The sequence below is a fragment of the Polyergus mexicanus genome, unplaced genomic scaffold, assembly GCF_030449975.1.
Source record: "Polyergus mexicanus isolate NDT 795.1 unplaced genomic scaffold, iyPolMexi1.0 SCAF_15, whole genome shotgun sequence".
Taxonomy (NCBI): domain Eukaryota; kingdom Metazoa; phylum Arthropoda; class Insecta; order Hymenoptera; family Formicidae; genus Polyergus; species Polyergus mexicanus.
In genome coordinates, this window is record NW_027223335.1 from 4,327,417 (window position 1) to 4,347,566 (window position 20,150).

Genomic DNA, 20,150 nt, shown 5'->3' on the forward strand with positions numbered 1-20,150 from the left:
ATACGAATTTTCGATATTACAATATATATTTGGAAGAGTTAAATTTTAATTTGAAATAAATAAGTTAACTAAAAATAGAAAATGGAATTTAGAAATCAAATTTGCGCATATAAACATGATGTGTACGATAAATTTTATCTTGCATTTTAAAGATCCGCTTTTTCAGTTATAATAAAGAAAAGATACGTATTGCACAATTTTTTGTGTAACTCCATGAAGAATTAGCAAGACATGGATTTCATATAATGATCATAAAAGAAAGAATTATATTTAAATAAAAAAGAAAAATTTTAAACTTTAAGATTTTAAAGAATATAAAAGATTATATATATTGAAAGAGTCTCGAGGAGAAAAGATTTAAATCTTCAATAATGTAATATCTCTAAAATTAGATATATCGAAACAGTCTGGAGAAAGTAGATTATTTTTGTTACTTACTCAAACTTCATAAAACTTTTTCTAGGATTCGAATATAGATTAAAGAGATCGCACGATTGATAAGTTTTAATATCAAAGAAACAGAATCGCACACATAGATACAGCGATATATATGCCACTGATTAACACTGCGTTACAGTATCAAATTTGTAACGGATAATAAATTTGAAAGCGGCTTGAAGTTTGAAATTTGCGCTGTCATAATCTGAAATGACGTCGGCTGGCGCAGCGAGCCGCGACGAATGAAAAATGGCCGCGAACGTGAGAACAGGTGAGTGATGAATGTAACGAATTGTTAGTGTACCACGGTCGCATTTCCGTTTGCGATGTCGGAGTCGTAGGCGTTCCCGTATACCCGGAAACCCGGAGGGATGACGCGTTTTCCACGTACGTTTAATCGTTTGTCGCCGATAAAGCCGACCGAGCACGATGTAGCGAGCGCGTCGAACTCTCGATCTCTCCGCGTGTGATTCCGCGAATTTTCCCTGCGATTATCAGCGGACGTGATAAGACACACCACGACGCTCCGTGTTCCGTTTATCTGCACCGTGATATCTGCCTTGACATGTAGTGGGCGTACATCGCGCGGCGACACGAGCACGCGAGTCGCATCGACGACATTCATCGTGGCATCTGTCAGAGCGTGCGCTTTGTTTTGGAGAATTTTTCGCAGTTATCTGAGATCACACACGAATTTCGTGTGTGTATGTGTGTATGTGTGTGTTTGTGCGCGCGTACGAGAGCGTGTGTGCGTGCGTACCAGCGTGTGCGAGGAACGGATTGCGTCAAAGCTCACAATCAATTGCGTCTCGTTTGATCTCATCTGAGGTTGTCGTTGTCGCTTTCAGAGATGCGAATACCAACGCGCGCGGCTCCTCGTCCTCCTGGCCAAAGTACGACGCAGAGAGATCCGATCTGGAGCAGCAGGTATGTTAATCTTATCATTTATATAATTCTGACCGAAAATTGCCAGATAATGCTCCTGGCAAGTCCTATTGGAGTCTATATATTCTTATATATTCTTATATATTCTTATTATGCTTCTAGTAATGACATTTTTGGAAGTAGCCTGATGACGCAATCTGTACAAAAGAAAAAGCCACCTCCTCGACCTCCACCTCCGAAATTTAATCAGAATCATATACAGTATCAGAAGGATCAGAAATCAAGGAGGCCGGTAAGAATTGCGATTGATAAAATTTGCTTATAGTTCTTAATATGTACAATCTATTGTCATCGCAAAAACATTTTTAAGAAATAGTTTGTATCAATAAAACACATGCTTCTCTTATAATAGCAGTGCATCGAAACAATACTGAAAAATATATTGCATCTGCAGTTTTGAATACAAAACAAGTAAAAGCGTGTTCAGAAATGTTTCTGTTCAAATTGTAATCTGCATTATATAGCAATTCAATTTATTTGTCAGCTGCAACGTATATTAAATTAACAAACTCAGTTTTTAAATCTTACACATATATTTTATTTTGTGCACATTAGGCCAGACCAACAGAGCTACTGACTAATTTCTTTGGACGAAAGAAGCAAGAGAATCCTCCTTCATCACGTCCTACCAGTCAGATGCAGAATCCGATATTACAATCCACAAACTCTATCGCAACAGTATCTTTGATAGATCTGAGTCCACCTGGATCACCAACGTTCACAACTCGTTCTAGTGATGGGGTCAGCATCGACAGTTTTGGTAGCGATGGAAATTCCAATCCATCTGTGTTTACGAGTAGTGGAAATACATCGCAAACAGAAAGTGCCTTTGAAGATGACTTTGATTTTTTTGGTATATCCGCCAAGAAAATTGCGCAAAATGATCCATGGCAAACTAAGACAACAATGCAGGATCCGTTTGGACTTCTGGAAGAAACATGCTCGAATTTGCCTCAAGGCGCTGGTGGCACGTGCCTCTTTCCTCCTAATTCCAACAATCGTATAGCGAATAGTGTGCCTTCCAATCTGATTGCTTCTAAACCTTTCGTCACGTCGATGCCTACGATAATCCGAGCAAGACCTCCTAAGCCTCCAGCGCCAAGAATATCATTTAAAAAGCTTGAACCGATACCTAAGGAAGCGTGTACCAATTTTAAAATTTCAAATAGTATGGTTTCAAGCAGTATGGTGAATAAATCATTGGCGATAGATTTTTCTGACGCCTGGTCAAATGACTACAAAGAAAGTAATAGTCCATCACCACCCATGCCTACGATTCCGCCACCAGCACCACCTGCGGATTATTTGGCAGAATTGAACGGCAAGCTTAGCGTAAGTATTATAAACTTGAAGTTACATAGTATGTGTTTAAGAGAACAAATGTTTGTCAATACGTACAATAAGTACAATTTACAGGGAGATCTCGAAATTAAACCTTATGGTATTGCGTTGTATGACTTCCCAGCAACGCATCCAGATGACTTACTTTTAAAAGAGGGCGATATTGTGCAATTAATAAAAAAGATCAACGATGATTGGTTGGAAGGAAGAATAGGAAATCGTCAAGGAATCTTTCCATTTAATTTCATTGACATTAAAATACCTCTGCCAGGTTTACCGGACAACATAGTTACAGCACTTTATACTTTTGTAGGAGAAACCAGTGACGACTTGTCGTTTGAAGTATGAAAATTTTGCAACAAGGCAGTTGAATGAAAGGATCTATTGTATTCCTAATATATGTGTCTAATATGTTACAGGAAGGTGCAAAAATTACAGTCATATCGAGGATATCAGAGGATTGGTTGTATGGTGAGTACAATGATAGAAAGGGACAATTTCCAGCAAATTATGTTAATAGACTTCCGCATAATATCTAAATATATTCTCAATATTTATAGTATATATCTAAATATATTCTCAATATTTTGTATTAAATCTATTAACAGTTTACTGTTTAACGAGATTCTGGAAACCTCCGTATTGCAAGCATTATTTAGAATTATCAATTGTATCTTTATAAATCAATATTAAGGATAATGGAAAAAAGGAATTGTAAAAATGATTTTTTTATGATCGTGTACAAATTACTTACAAAAGAATGCACATTTGAAAAAATTTTATCAACGGAAAGACTGAATTACACATACGATTTTTATTGTTGTATTTCAGTAAAAATAATCATTGAAAGTATAATTCGCGATACATTATCTTTAGAAATTAAAAGATAACAAACTTCTGCGATATATTGATAAAATATGTACAATTCGTTTAGTCTTTCTAAAAGTTTTGCATCTTATACTGTTTGCAATATTTTATAAAGATTACTGTTGAAGCAAATCACATATAAAGTTTCTATATTTCTTATTTTTGAGACTTTATATGAATCTGTATTGATAATTTTTTCATCAAATATCTTTTTCATATATGTGCCTTATCTGTCTTTAATTATACACAAAAAAATCAAAAACATTTATTTCTCATTTTCTTCTTACACATATATTTTGTATGAGATTGTTTAAGATTTTCTTTATACTGTATATCTGATTTTCAAGAATTTATTTTAGTTTATTTCAAAACTCATTTTAAATATTTCAAAAAATTTTCTGAGAATTTTTTACTTATGAAGACATCTTTGCAAGAATATATTTGAAAGTTTATTTTTTTTTTGTGTATACAAAAAATAATCATTTAAAATTTAAACTTTAATTTCATATAAGGTATAAAATGGCTGATCTGCCAAGGTTTAAAAATAATTGTAATGAGAATAATCCATTTTAGTTCAAATATTTGCTTCCAGTGTGTTAATTGAAAAGTTAATTTTTGATAGTTGGTTTTACAAACAATCAAATAAAAAAATAATATACTTTATTAAAGTTTACTATATATTCTAGAATATATTTAGCCAAATTTAGCACGCAAATACAGAGTTGTAACTTTTGTATTGTACATATTATTTGAATTTAATATATCTCTAAAGGTAGAACATTATTTTATCTTCCCATATATGCGCTCTATATATATATATAAATTTCATTTTAAGAATAAATCATAAATGATAAAAATGGTTATCCCTGTATAAGTAAATATGTTTTATATTTATACTGTCACATTTATCATGTATTTTGAATTAATCTAGAATTTATTTCAGTTAAGAGTTACCAATAAAAAAAAACATAATTGATAATACAGTTATAAATATATATTACACGAGTGCATAATGGGGAATAAAAACATATAGCTTAAGTAACTATTCATCTACCCTACCTTTAAGATGAGTAAACTCCTTATGTATTTTTAATTATATCTATGTGAATTGTGTGTGTATAATTACATGCGACAAAATTGATTCGGTAGGGCGCATTGAAATATATTAGAATATTACATTTTGTGTGCAGAAATTTGTCAAGTCACTGGCTAAATTTTATAAAGAAAAAAAATCAAAATTATTTATTCTCTATATCCTACCGAGAAAAATGTAAATCTGAATTGTATATATTAATTTATCCGAGAAATTCTCATTATATATAGTACAGTATTAGCATATTTTTTTCTAGTTATATCAAAGGTCTGCATTGGGACCAGTATCTTAGCATATAAGATGAGATTAGGAAAGGCGAGTGATAATAGCAAAATTGATAGTTATATTTAAAATGTAATAACAAATCTTTACCATGTAATTAAAATACTAATTAATTCTTAAAAACTATGCTGTTCTGCAAGGAATGCCTAATATGCAATGTGATATTTTGCAATGTTTGATGTATAAACATTTCACATATGTGTATGCAAAATAAACTAGAGAAAATAAATAAATTTTTCTGTATCTATTTGAATAAATTCCAGAATTATTTAAAAAAGTCTAGACGTATGTGTATATGAAAAAAGAAATAATTATTTATAAATTTTGAGTTGAATGTATTTATCTTTTTTTTTTCAACAAAGAATAAGTATGAGTTGTATGCAACATTTTTATCGAAGGGATTTTCTTTTTATAAAATATATTTTGTATTTATAACTGAGCAATATTGCTATTTCTTTCGTTAGCATTATTTTCCATATTATTGTCGATAAATTGTTTACTTTGCATAAAAGTTCTTGTCAACAATGTATTAGAAGATCGTACCGTCGGTGTCGCAAAATGTTTATGACAAAAGTTACTCCATGTGTTACATTTTAAAATGTTTTTATAACACAAGTGTGAATTCGTATAATTTTTCAACGTTTGCGTTACGACATTTCGGAACTTCTTTCCTGCAAGATAATACAGAAAGAAGTTTATTGCAAAATTCCAGTGGTATATGTGAAAGAACAAACCACGGCACCATTTGAGTAACATCTTCTCTTGCAACCTGAAAAGATAACCATTACGCCGTCTTCAAATATATATATGATATTTTGACGCAATATTTTTTACGATATAAATATCTCAAGTAGAAGAAATTTCATTTCGGCATAGTTTAGTGCAACATTAGAATATATTTTTAATATTCATATTCATAATCTGTCATTTACCAGTGTATATAATGTTCATTTTCTTCTACATTTCTAGCAGGATATTTAATTAAAATTACATCCCAATAAAGCTCCAGTGTTTCGACGATTCCAAGTGGCAGCATTAAAATTAAATGTACTATCGATACTGCAAGCAACATCCTACTGGAATTGTGGCTTCTGTTACTTTTATATCTGAAATTATCTAAAGCAAAAATTGCATTCTTAAATCTCTTGTCATAACGTTATATATCGTAATAATCATGATGATGACTTACGAGTTAATTCGTTGTGAATTTTATAAGACTTTCTCATGCGAATAATCAATAACAAGTTACCGATGGATATAAAAAGCAATGGTAGCCATGTGGATAGGGCGATGTAAAGGTACATAGTGTTACCCCATGGTTTTATTTTCTCCTGACATGGTACAAATTCGAAAACGCTGTCTGTCTCGTATCCTATAATTTATAATTCGACGATAGAAATAATAGCGCATAATAATAATAATAATAATAATAATAATAATATAACTGAATTGTAAATAGTAAAAAAATAATACGATTATGCGAATACACTTTACCGCCAGAGTACAACTTTGTTAAAGATATTATAAAGCTTATGCAAATTAAAGTTGTGATAATTATAACTGCAGAACAATTTTGGCAACCGCGAGCTCCAAATGGAAACATTATTGCGATAACGCGCGTCCACGTGAGAGCAACGATCAACCAAGTTGACGTAAATTGGAAAAGCTCCATGCTCACGGAATTCGTTCCGCATAAGAATCTGCTGTTCTGAAGAAATATATCCCGAGTATTATATAATTATACCTGTTTATAACTCTTCTGCTGTCAATGAGTATCTTCCTTTAACATGCTATTCAATTACTTGACACTATTTTAGAGGCACGATATTACAAATGCGCATACTGCACATTGAGAAAATTTAATAATTTGAATAAAATTAAAATATAAAGATTTAATCGACAAAATTTCTTCTTATAGCAGAAAGATTAAATGAAGTTTGATCGAAGTTTTTTAAGGAGACTTGTGCAATTACGAAATCATATGACAAAATTATCTGTTTTTATATTCCTTTTTCTCAACTGGATTAACATTCAAATAATTTTTGTTCACTTCTTTTTTCTTATATATTTCACTACATTTTGATCGGTGCTTTTTGTATGAGATCAATTTTTTGGCAACTTTAATTTTTTGTAATTTTTGATAAATTTACATTTTCTTCTCTCTTAAATCGAACGATCAAATCCTATTTATTTCTAAACAGATTTTTAAAAAATAACGATGGGACCAATAATTTCTAAGGAAAAGGTACATACAAACATCGAAAAACACGATTGTAGCAAAAGATTTTTAAGTCTTTGACAGAGCATTTTTATATGTTAAATATTTTTTTACGCTCTTAGATATATCCAAAAATTATTTTATGTATCTTAAAAAATGTTCAAGGAATCATTCATTCAAAAAAATAATTAGAATTTTTATATTTTATTCATTGCACCCGCCTCAAAACGCAAAATGAACATGAGAATATTTACCATAAAAAGATCATTAACGTATGTCGAGTGCGATTTTGCGACGCTTACAGCGTAATTGAAAATTAATGCTCCATTATCCGATATAGCGAGCGCACTTAGATAAAGTGACAAATTGGAGTCACATAAGACTGGTATGCTCAACATACTAAAAGATACAGTATTTAGCAATACACCTATACGAAGTATACGAGTTACAACTTTATATGAGAACGGTCAAAGATTGTGCACAGTACGCAGCAAGAGCATTAATTCCTTACCGAGTATTATTATAAACGGCGTTATATAGCGAAGCAAGAAACGGACGAATCTGACGAAAGGCTGCAACGATAGCCAGTAAGAACGTACTTCGCAGGGCCATTTAATTTCTAGATCGGGTTGCGTAGAATTACGAATGAAATCTAAAACTGTTATGGGCAAGGGACACGTTGAAACGGTGCTGAAAATTAGAAAATACAGCATATATACGTCATTCAATATTCGTAATTAGAAAGAAACGATAAAGTAGTATACATCTAGTTTTCTTCGCATAGCTTTTTGTAACATTTGATTGTCATGTTTTCAAGTGTATATAGAATAGGAAAAGAAATAACATATTTAATATCGGCATATATATTTCCTTACCTGAAAGTATACGTAGAGGAGAGCTCGTTAGAATCCACCGATTGCGATAGCATATTTGCGACAAATATCAACGCTTGAATATTTCTATTATGTAGCAATATCATTTTGCACTAACGATAAGCATGTAACATTCAATCCTAATCGAGAACCTTAAATTCAAGTCTAGTCTGACGCTATACGTGAAGAAGTATTATCTGTCTTGTAGAACAGACATGACTAACAATGGACTCCTTTTAATTAGAAGCTGCAAAGCATCTGTTGTCAATTATCATAATGTAATGTACTGATTAATGTAATGTTCTGATTAACATTTCGAAATGAGCAGTTGTATTCTACATTGTTATGTTTAGAGTGCATTAACACAGATATCAAAATATATGTCTATTACTATCACTATTTGATCAAAATAAGATTGCGATTAAAGCTAAACTGCATTTAACCTGCACAGTTAATAAAAAATAATTTGTATTAGATCGATAATTAGTATTATATTAGATCAGATTATATAAAAAAATAATAATCTGATTAATTTTCAATTACTAGAAGATACCTTTTGATAAGAACAGCAAGCTTAAAATATATTTGGCAATATTATATTGTATTATATATTTGATAAAACTTTTTATAATAATTGTTTTCAAAGTTTATTTTCAAAGCGAAAAAACACAGTTAACATAATACACAAATTTACATGGTTAACAAAAGGCATACGAGAAATATATAATCATAGCAGAAAATTAGTTGTTGTATAATAAATTGCATATTATTTCAATTGTTAGAATTAAAAGCTTGCCTTTAATAATATATTTGTGTACATTTCTCGTATCTCACATTGTCGCATCAATGAACATTATAATCCTCTAAAAGGACAATTTCTATCCGTCGCAAATTGATGATATGCTATTTCGATTCGTCATGTAATCTTATGCAACGATTTCACGAGTTTGCGGATATTGTTATTTTATTTATGCGCAATATATATATATATATATATATATATATATATATATATTGGGAACCACTCTCATTCTATACAAATATATTTCTTAACATATGTTATTAACATATAATATTTACATTTATGATTCACACAAATTTACGAGTGAAAGGCACATGTTGAAACCACGATAGCTTGATAATAATTTTGCTACTTGTTAGCCACTTTTGCGCTAAGAATATCTTACAACTATAATTCTCCTCTATATTGGCTTTAAAATGTAATATAAATAAATGCTTGGCAAGTTACAAATCTAATATAACTAAACTATAGTGCATGTAATGCATGTATACGATATGCGATGTTCTACAATTTTTTTATTCTTTCTAATCTGCTGTTAATGATACTTTTCAATGCGATATATTTAATTTGCGCAAAAAAATATTCAATCTGAAACATAACTTTACTATATTCAATACCAAATCGTAAATTCTTTTCAAATTTTTGTCGATAATTGTTATTCATTGCACTTTCCACATTTCTCTTGTATCTATCAAAAATATATTCTTTTCCTCCAATGTTCTGCAATTTAATCTTCGATCTATAAATCTTGCTATACTATACATCCCACAGATTCATCGTATCTTATTTATTATCATAGTTATTATTACACTTCTACACATTGTCACATAAGACCGATATTATCATTTAAAAAATCCAACTCCTGTCCTAAAAAAAAAAAAAATATTTCCAATCTTTCGGATGATATTTCGATCTCTTAAGTAATAATAAACGAAACAGATCTGAGATGTAAACCAATTTCGGATAATTGATTTCCATGCGATATAACATTTGTTTGTATAGTTCGATATAAATATCTGTCTGTATATTTATATGTAGCTTATTGAATGATATGAACAAATGAAAGAATCTTTTTTTCGAGTGATGCTTTGATATTTCTTTCCATTCACACATCCAACATACAATATTAGCTGAGCTCTATAAAACAATGTAAGTTGAAAAATAGTTTCAAATTACAGAAGTATATTCGTTTAAAAAGCGTAGTTTCTAAAGTGAATGAACTAATAAATTGTTATCAAACTAATTATCTGATAAGCTACGCATAAACATCGATAGCCTATAGGCCTATATCTACATTTAAACTATGTAAACTATGTAAACTATGTGTCGTCATGTGTGTTATTTACATGAATAATTTACGCAGTTTACGCTTATAATTCGCTTTTCTTTTTGTTTTAAAAATAAGATCTTTCCTCAAAACATATAAATTTATATTTTCTTGACGTTACAATGCTATTATTTTATTTAGGTTGAAGATCATTCGTATTGCTGTATTTAATTATTAATTTATATGGAAAGATGAAACACTAATGAGAAACAATCGTTTGTTTTGTTTATAAAGTTTACATAGTTTATAATCTACGCGAAGAAAAGATTATATAAATTTTCATATAGACATCATGTACATATAAGTCATATAAAGACTTAATTAATTTTTTAGTATTTATATATTGCCCATAATTATATACCAAAAAAATTAATAAATTAATAAGCTAAGTGCAATTGTATTACTTATATTTTCCTGATATTTGGTATATGTATTTCAAGAAAACATAATTAGACCGTATTTGATATTGAAATAGAAACGCGAGCAACAGAGAATAAAGTTTGCTTCTTTGTCAGTAAGTTAAGTAATGTTTATTCCTAAAAAAGTATGTGAGAATTGTTTTTAAACATGGTTTAAAATCATACTCTGTCTCTCTCTTTGCCCAATTTTGTAACACAGCCTTATTTTTATTACATACTATCAAGAAAATTCTGATATCCAGTTTAGAAAGCACATATGTACGGTTCTATATTACACAGTACATCTCGGTCTATATATATATATATATATATATATATATATATAATTGAATGTTTGTTCGATAAATCGATTAGAGGGACATTACATATAGAAATACTGATACTTTACTCGCTTTGTAGAGTTATCGGAAAAATAATATTTGCGTAACAATTCGATCGTACAGCCGCTCGAAAATATAATAACGTGATTTTTATGAGATCACGATTTCTAACGATCTTATTATTTGATGTATCATTAACTATTCAACAGATCATAGAGAGTATAATCGTTTCACATTATCTCCATTGAGTGTAATGAGAAATCTGTATAAATAATTCTATTTGCTTCATTTTTCAAGATACTAATGATAAATGGATTATGTCGTACGATTTGTGATTGAAATCAGATATGGCAATATATCATTCTTATTAATCTATATGACACGGACGCCTCTACTGATGCAACGTTTTTTACTTTGTCTTAATTACTCTATAGAATAAGTACAAATATTAGAGAAACAGAGTAAATCTGGGTATTCTGTAAAAGGCTTTAATGTAGAGAACTTCATGAGATAAAGCACGAGCGTTATGTGTAATTGTTTGCAATACACATTTGAATTCAAAACTAGTCTTTTGTTCTCGATCACAGCCACTGAACAGTAACAGAAACATTTTGTAGTATTTTTACATGCATTTACATACTTTCCTACAACTTTTTTTTCCTTTTGCAGGCGCCTGGTGACGAGTAATTTTATTCGGTTAGCGTGAATCCAACATATAGCTGATAACAGCCGCATTATTACGTGTTAAACAAGTTGTTAATGGAGAAATATCCGTGCGGAATCATATTAAGTTGTAATATAAAATAGTGCCTACACAACCAAGTTCCTTGATGCTTTACATGTCATCCTGATATTCTATCCCGTTTTATACAGGTAATGATATATCATTAACAATAATAGAGTAAACAGTACTATGATAGCAGTGTCATTTATAAATAAATTGAGATATATTATTACTTACAAAATTAAAATTTATTGATGACAATTTTCTCACCTTTCTTAAGATATATAATTTAAACATTAACTTAAAGAAATGATACAGTGACAGAAATGTCCCTGCAGCAAGTTTTACTATTGACCTAAAATCACACGGACAAAAATCACGGCGATATAACGTTGGCTTTTTTTATCACGAAACAAGAGCAAATAAGCTTCAAGGTAATCTTTCCTACGATATTTCCTATGTCCTTCAGGGTAACTATAATCGTGTTACTTGATAGTTGTACTGTTTATCCTATTATTAGATTGCTGCATCTCCCAACTAAATTTGTTTTTATCTTCATTTTATATTTTTATCAAGGAGTTTGCTATCTACATTTTTTGAAATCTACATTAATCATCTTAATTGCATATAACAACGCGCGTTTTCTCACTTCGAATGTTTCGTTCATGTTAAAAATATCTTGTCAAATTTGTATCAGAAAGTAAAGCTGCGCTTTACATATCATACTTTCTAATATCACTATGGTAAGAAATTAACATATAGTTAAAATAAGTTTCTATATATTTACATGTACGCATGTACAACGTGCATGTGTTGTATTACGTACAATTAGACAGATTTATTAGCGAGATTTTTTCATTTTCACTTTAATATCTGTATTTTAATATGTTCGTTGTACTGAATCAGATTAATTTCTCACCTGAATGCTTAAATTCTAGTTGATGAGTACAGATTTCTGTACATTACAAGGAACTCAGTAAGCATTATCCGAGATTATTACGTTCACGCAATTAAAAAAAAAAGTGACAAATAAATTATCGAGCGTTGTTCTCAGTGCGAAACATATTTAGTAAGAATAAAGAAAATGATGAAAAACTAAGATGGCAATTCAATTCACAAAATTTCAAACTGATATAAAGAATATAAAATAAATAATAACCAGATTTTTCTAAATAGCTGTCTCTTTTTCTTTCGATAATTTAAATTTCATCAATTCGTTATTATGTCGAATTATTGTACTGTGCATTTCTACCGATGGTATTTACAAAAATATACATTGGATAAGTACCAGAAAGAGTACCTGTATCATTGAAGCGCGGCACTTTATCTGCTTTGGATTTCTCTGCATGTAAATGTTGCATTGCACAAGATTTATATTGATGCATTATTAATTGCACAATTTAAATGTACTTTATATTATTTATATACTTAGTCGGGCTTATAGATTGGAATCTTTGGAATAAATTCGATTAGAAGAACCTGTAATGTCAAGAAAGAAAAAAAGAAAATAATATTAGTCAATATATATATATATATATATATATATATATATATATATATATATATATATATAATAGCTTATCCTAGATTCTAATATAATTTTGTAATATCTTACATATTCCATCATAGAAGAGCTATCGCATCTCTGTTTTGCCAATCTCCAATGTAATCCAAGTTTATGGTAAAGTCTACTGTTTTCCCATTCTAACAATTTGTTTAACGAGTGTTGAGTCTATAAAAGAAGATATATATATATATATATATATATATATATTTAAATATTACATATTTATTTCACAAATGCTAAAAATCTCAAATTTCACTTAATAATTATATCTTACCCTTTTACTCAAACAAATGACAGGCCACAAAGAACATCCTAGGGTACAGCAGCAGCATACACAACCGCAGAATAACCATTTAACATTAACAGGTAAAGTCTTTTTCAGTACACTATTTATTCTCATAACGGTTGCCTTAAATTCTTCTGGTGCTACCCGGGATATGAGGCCATTAGGAAACTCCGATTCAAAACGATTACTAAGACCGAATCTAAAACAAAAAGAAAAAAGAAAAAAAAATTACTAGATTAATAATCTTCTTCCAACATATGAATAATCATACAAACATCAATGGCATTAGATAAGACTTTAAATTGAAAACATTTCAAATAAAGCTATATATAAGACAGTGTATGCTTTTTTACGTATGAATTATTGTTATAGATTTATTAGATCTTAAAAGTTAAGGAATTTTGAAAAACTTTGATTTATGTTAATATAGCTAATGAAATTTTTATTCAAAGTTTCACAAGAGAATAACTTTTATTATATGTGTATATATTAAAATAATAATAATGTTATTTTATATTATATACAAATCAGATATTTAAGAAATATTGTTTATTAATTACATATTACAGAAACATTTATGCTAAATAAACAATATCTATAAATATCTTTTTATCAGAAATGAGTAATAATTTATCACACAAACATTTACATATTACATGCAATTAAAAATGCGAATGAACATGATACAGATAATGCACAGATCTTTATCGACACATCATATATATTTTATAATCATATGTATGTATGTATGTACATGTAAAACATGTTTCATTTTCCTCATTTATCGATTAAAATAATATTCATTCAACTTGAAGATTGATGATATAATGATTTCATTATATGTACATATCTACATACAAATAAACAATTCGCGCGATCGCGCTGAATATGCATTTCGTGATTAAGGAAAAAATTGCCTCGTCAATCCGCGATGTCAATAACAAGGACGACGAATCGCGGGTTGCGAGACGTCGGAAATTGACCGAAATCAGGTGATCCATTGTTTGCCTCCCTTTGTGAAAGAGCGCGCGAGTCCTCCTCCTCCTCCTCCTCCCCCCATGCTTCCGAGACAACAAAGAACTCTCTCGTACGTTTTGATTAGAGACGCGCATACATTTTTCAACTGATTTCAACTTACACCGTCATATTGCCAGCCCCGCGAATCACGATCGGATCCGGCACCATCGCGACGTAGTGCTCCTCGAAATTCTGCTCGTTCTCCTCCTCCTCCTCCTCGTAAATCGCGTCGAAATCCGCCATCGCCGCTACGAATCCGCCGTTTCCCGCGAACGTGTAGAGCGTCCTACGGCATATAAAGCTGCGACCACGCGACGTCCGTGTCCGCGTCCCTTCCTCTCCAACTGGGCCAGGCGGCCAGGTCGACGACGCGCGGACGCGATGCTCTCGCGAAGCGCGTTTCCTCGCTCACATTCCCGCCGCGATCAGCTTCCGGCTCGTCGTCGCGCTCGTCCCGTCGCGACGATCCTCACGAGCGACGATCATCTCCGCGACTACGAGTCTAGGCTAGGTCAACAATTGCTAGGCTCTCGCTCGTCGACAACGATCGTGATACTCTCCGCCAGTGTTCGCTCGCTGCACCTGGCACAACAACGCACAACGCGCACTGCGGATATACGCGATGATACGTTCACAGCTCATCAATTTTTTTACTCGCTGCGATTCCAGGCCTACCAACACGCGAGTGGTGCGCGCGCGCGCGCGTCGTGTCAGCCAGCGCTGCTTCTCATTTGAATGGCGTAAACCGTAAACGGAGTGTCGTCGACGAGAACCGTGTGACGGGATTTTCTCCTTCATCTCCCCTCCTCTCCTCTTTTCCATCAGGTATTTCCATTCAGAATCTGTAACATAATTAATGCAGCAGTTTAGCTTTGCTAAATTAATCTTTCGTAATCTTTTACTTGATCTTGCAATCTAATAAGACATATATATAAATACAATGTCTTCAAATTGCGATTCTGTTTTCTCCCACATAAATCGAGTTATCTCTCTTCCTTTCCTCATCGCAAAAATACATATTTAACTTAATTCTTTTCGTAATTAAGCCAGACAATAATTACGAATAGTTCTTTGATAATCTCTTTAAATTCATCATCTTAAATTCTTCGTCTACTGTTGACTTATTATCTGTTGAGCAATTTACTCGTAAGATAATTTTCTCTTTCAAGTAAAGAGATAATGTAATAAAAATTGAATATTTTGTAGAATAATAAAATAAAATAAAATAAAATTCCTATGGCCAAGTATTATGTGTGATTTTTTTTTTTTATGTCAAAATGTAAAATCAAATATCTGTACCGACTGTTAAACTTTTACAATGAATTCATTAATAGTTCTCGAATCGAACATACGATGGCGATAGTATTTCGATATGCCATTTGCATCGACACGCGCGCAATATCATGGTGTATATTACTAATTAATTTATAGTAAACGAAGTAATCGCATCGTTGCTTTGTAAGTACCATGTGTATGCGATTATGTATTTATTGGTTTATTAGTTATCTGTTTTTATTAGTTTAGATTATATATAATCTTATCAAATACAAATATAATACAATAACGTAAGAGAGAAAGAGAAAGAGAGGAAATAGGAAATATTAGCAATTTCGAAATCAGTATGTGTCTGCAAGCTGTGAAATGATACGATGATTTGCAAGAAAATTGAATGACGCGAATTATTCGCAGAAGTATCATTGTTTCGTATTACTCGCAATTACGTTGTATTTCTTCACGTACAATCTCGCCGATTTGTGAGGATAGCGCGTATATGGAAATATTTCTCTTTTAATCGATCCTCTTTAATCGATATTTTACTCTATCGGAAAATATCAATTAAAGGGGAGGCCGATTAAAAGAAAAGTATTCGCGTATGCGTTATTCTTACAAGTCGCATGGTGACATATGTACAATATAATATACGAAATATAATGTAATTGCAAATAATATGAAGCGACGATTGATAATTTGCAAATAATTCGGGTCGTTCGACTTTCTTGCGGATCATCGTATCGCATTATTTAACAGCGTGCATATCGTGCTTGGAGCTGGTAACTGTGCTCTCCTCGAACGTGTGTATACATTGTAATCATGGACGGTCGGTACAGTTAAAATGTGATTAAAGCGGTTACGGATGAGAGTCGCCGGCGTGATTGCGACGCCGATAAAAATCACGGCGAAACAGAGGCGAGGAGGAAAGGTGATGAGATACGATTTATAATTGTCCGACGTAAATGCAGAACGGAGAGTTAGTTGCCCGTTCCGACAGCTATTATCGTGAAGCTATAGCGGAATACGCGGCAAGTGTTTCTTCTCTCGGATTTCAACCGTCTTTGCCTCGGTGACGATCCGCCGTCGTGATCGCAGCTTCCCGAATGCACCGGCGCGATTTGCGACACGCGAAAATGTCGAGAAATTGCGAGACACACTTTAAGCTATTAATCGCGCCGAAAAAAATCGTGTAACTGATACGGTAATGGGAGAGGAGATTGTAAATCGATGAAATTCAAAGATTTCTCTTTTTTCAAACTTCGTGAATTAAAATACAAAAATTCAATAAACGAAGGAAAAGTGATGAAATGGATGGAGCGATTTCGCACGGAAAAAAATTCTTGATATTTTTTTTTTTTTTTTTTTTTTTATCGGATAAATGTCAATAAAACTGACAAGATTATCAGTTAAAGACTTCTTACGAGCTCATTTTTATCGCGATAAATTTCAGAATGACGTACCGCATAGTTGCATACTTTTCGATTACAAATAATTTTTTATTATCATTTCTTATTAGCAAATTGAGGAAATTATAATTAAAACTTTACCCCCTATGTATCGTCATTTTGTCCTGGATTCTCACAAATAACTCGGTGTGTAATTTGTGATAATTTTGAGCTCTGGTGTAATTTAGCACAAAGAGTGGATCTTCTTTCTTAATACAAAGGGTTTCGTTGCTTTATGCTTGCGAAGAATTGTTCCAGCCGAACACTAGGTTAATTCAACTGATAATAAGCGCGCTTTTATGTACCGGCAGACGTACCATTTTTATACATTTTTACACGGCAATTTTACGGTCTGCTGAAGCGGCTATATACGGAGAGAGAGAGAGAGAGAGATAGATGCAGCCGTGGCATCCTTCGACTCTCTTTCACGTATATAACTCGTACGAAAATTTAAGAGTCGTGAGAATTTACAATATTATTTGTCGCGTTGTGTAAAATTATATCTAAAAAAATGATCGACATTTTTTTTATTAATTGTATTAAAAATCTTTATGAATTATGTTGCTTTTTATTAATTTATATATTATATTTGTTTGGAAAATGAATTAATTTGCCCAAACGTGCATGATACGCGTTCAAAAATATTATTGCGTCGGTTAATAATAAATATATCCAGATGTATGTTATACATAAACACGTTCTCGCGGCGAAAGAAGCCGGTCACGATTTAACATCGCTCATTAACCTCGCTAATAAACACACATCATCGGGAAAACGATTTCATCTTAATCTTAACACTATATTTACCTCGAGAGATACAATTTTGTATTTTAGAAACAAATTATATGGAATAATTAAATCGGCGACTGAACATTATATTGACCGTATATCGTGCATTAACGTGTAAATATATGAAAAATGTGTTAATTTTAATCAATTCTTCTGATTTAATCAATAGAAATTAAAACTAACGTAAAAGAAATTATAAATATAGACTATAAATATATTTTAGAGTATTTTAAAATAATTTTTCTTTTCGTAGTGATTTTTATGCGATCAACGTGCAAAATCGCGAGAAAAGCGTACAGAAATTCAAAGAGTCACACACCACGTCTTGAAAAGAACGGATCTCAAGATTAAGATAACTCTCGAAATCAGGTAAATGAACCATCAATTCTCGACAATTTTAAGCGAAATGACAATTTATTTTTGGCATTTGCAACCCTGTGTATGCCTCGAGTCTTCAAATATTGATACTACCGTCGACCGTTGCGCACGACAGTTGATTCAAGCCTGTCGTAGATAAACACGAGAACATTTTACACGCGGAGCACGACGTCTTCCTTTCCCTTCACGTCCTAGAGGGGATTAAAAAGACGGCGATTAGTCAAGCGAAATCGTCCATCGCGTCTGAACATACGAAGAACACATGCGATTTGAGTTACGCGGCACCTCTCGAAATAGAGAAAGAGAGAGTGAGAGAGAAAAAGAGGAGCGGGGGGAGAGAGAGAGGAGAAGGAAAAGAGAAAAGGTAGCGGCAGGGGAAGTCGACGAGACCGAAAGTACCGACTCGACATTCTTTTCGGCTAACCGCCTACTTAATTAAAACAACATTAAGCCGGCCGGCTTGCGCCGAGAACGATGCTGTCCATGCACCGTGCAACAGACAGATGAAACGAGAAAGAGTTGCGGTAGAACGCGAATGGGTGGGAGGAAGGTTAGTTGCAAAGCGGCTTTTAAATCTCGACTGCAACTGCTGCCGCTACTGCTGCTGCGGCTGCTGAATCGGCTCGTAAAGTCCGCGCTGCTTATTAAATTAGCTATGTCGAATCGATTGGTGAATTTTCTGGAATCACAAATTCGGAGATCGAGAGAGGCGGGATAGTTGTTGGAAGAATTTCTTAATACGTTTCTCCTAATAAGAATGTCACAGGAGAGATAGAGAGACGAGAAATTTCTTTTTTTCTCCTCGCGATATCATCCAATTTATATGCAGCGCGGCTTATTAATTTACGCGCACCTGTCGGATGGATTGAGCAACCGTGACGCATTTGTTACTGGAATTTGGCAACGTTTTGCGCCATGTGTCACGACGCCTCTACACTTTGGTTAGTTGCCGACTATTAACAACCACTAGTTACTTAACGCGAAACGCACGCCAAGGAAACACGTAAAAATGACGGGAAAGCAAGTTTGTTAAATCGTGTGTCTGCAATTTATTTATTATTTGGCATTCGTTCAAAGATTTTTTGTCAGAGGCCTTGTATTTAATCAAATAATTATTAGACGTAGGTAAGAGTGACAGAAAAAATTCTTCCCGATATATAATCAATTGAAATTATTTATACAGCTAAATAAAATAATTGGATATCCATGCTCCATATTTAAGATTAAAAAAAAATATAGCCGTCTAATTTTCTCAAGTTTTATTTGTTTTATAAGAATACCGATGTGTATTAACTTAAACTAAGAATGAAAAGGCTTCATTTAGTGTTAAAAGTAGAAGATGACATAGATGGCTACGAAGCACGCGTTAAATATATATTTTTGCAACATCTATTCGAAAGCGGCCTACGCGCCGCCTCGACGTTTCATAAATTTCTTTGTCCGCTTATACCTCGAGCGGTTAAATTCGTATCTAATTTACGCGCGCGCGTTTCGTCTTTCGATGGTAGATTTGCCGTTCAGGTGGCACACGTGGATATATTTTCGCGAAATCGACCCGGTCTCGCGCGCCACATCGCGTTTATCGCGGTTGTAAGCGGCTGGTAGGTAATGGGTTAACAACTCCGCTCGCTAGAAATAGCGAGCGTATGAGACTAGCCAATTAAATGAAACGGCAAGAGGCTCCTCTTCACGGCCGTGACACTTAGCGGGCTTAAGTAGCGAGATTTAGAGGCGGCAGGTGCTCTGTT

The 20,150-nt window shown here is 32.6% G+C and overlaps 3 protein-coding genes and 1 long non-coding RNA gene across 7 annotated transcripts in view; 1 reads left to right on the top strand and 3 right to left on the bottom strand.

Annotated features, from left to right (window-relative positions):
- The first annotated feature begins 616 nt into the window (after positions 1 to 616).
- L(3)05822 (lethal (3) 05822) lies at positions 617 to 11,742 on the top strand. 4 transcript variants are annotated; one of them, XM_070307673.1, is made up of 7 exons: positions 652 to 709; positions 1,287 to 1,365; positions 1,486 to 1,615; positions 1,939 to 2,715; positions 2,800 to 3,066; positions 3,144 to 3,195; positions 11,594 to 11,742. In XM_070307673.1, exons 1-7 carry the CDS (start codon positions 688 to 690, stop codon positions 11,602 to 11,604), a joined length of 1,338 nt encoding a protein of 445 aa, XP_070163774.1. In that variant the 5' UTR covers positions 652 to 687; the 3' UTR covers positions 11,605 to 11,742. The 4 variants fall into 4 exon arrangements, with proteins under 4 accessions (XP_070163771.1, XP_070163774.1, XP_070163772.1 ...); XM_070307671.1 differs by lacking the exon at positions 11,594 to 11,742 and having other exon boundaries at positions 3,144 to 5,213; XM_070307672.1 differs by lacking the exons at positions 652 to 709; positions 11,594 to 11,742 and adding an exon at positions 716 to 825 and having other exon boundaries at positions 3,144 to 5,213.
- LOC138939995 (FMRFamide peptide receptor frpr-18) lies at positions 5,396 to 8,323 on the bottom strand. Its single transcript, XM_070308443.1, has 7 exons — positions 8,060 to 8,323; positions 7,696 to 7,874; positions 7,439 to 7,611; positions 6,461 to 6,674; positions 6,156 to 6,338; positions 5,899 to 6,082; positions 5,396 to 5,735 (listed from the first exon to the last, which is right to left on the bottom strand). The coding sequence occupies exons 1-7, from the start codon at positions 8,161 to 8,163 to the stop codon at positions 5,396 to 5,398; spliced, it is 1,377 nt and encodes a 458-aa protein (XP_070164544.1). The 5' UTR covers positions 8,164 to 8,323.
- On the bottom strand, positions 8,692 to 15,277 carry LOC138939662 (cysteine-rich hydrophobic domain-containing protein 2). The gene is made up of 4 exons (XM_070307674.1): positions 14,640 to 15,277; positions 13,490 to 13,700; positions 13,264 to 13,380; positions 8,692 to 13,127 (listed from the first exon to the last, which is right to left on the bottom strand). The coding sequence occupies exons 1-4, from the start codon at positions 14,759 to 14,761 to the stop codon at positions 13,077 to 13,079; spliced, it is 501 nt and encodes a 166-aa protein (XP_070163775.1). The 5' UTR covers positions 14,762 to 15,277; the 3' UTR covers positions 8,692 to 13,076.
- A 2-nt stretch (positions 15,278 to 15,279) lies between these two features.
- Positions 15,280 to 20,150, bottom strand: part of LOC138939663 (uncharacterized) — a 173,246-nt gene continuing 168,375 nt past the window's right edge. Inside the window, exon 3 of the long non-coding RNA XR_011447881.1 lies at positions 15,280 to 15,360. This is a non-coding gene — a long non-coding RNA (uncharacterized lncRNA). The remainder of the gene's footprint in view (positions 15,361 to 20,150) is intronic.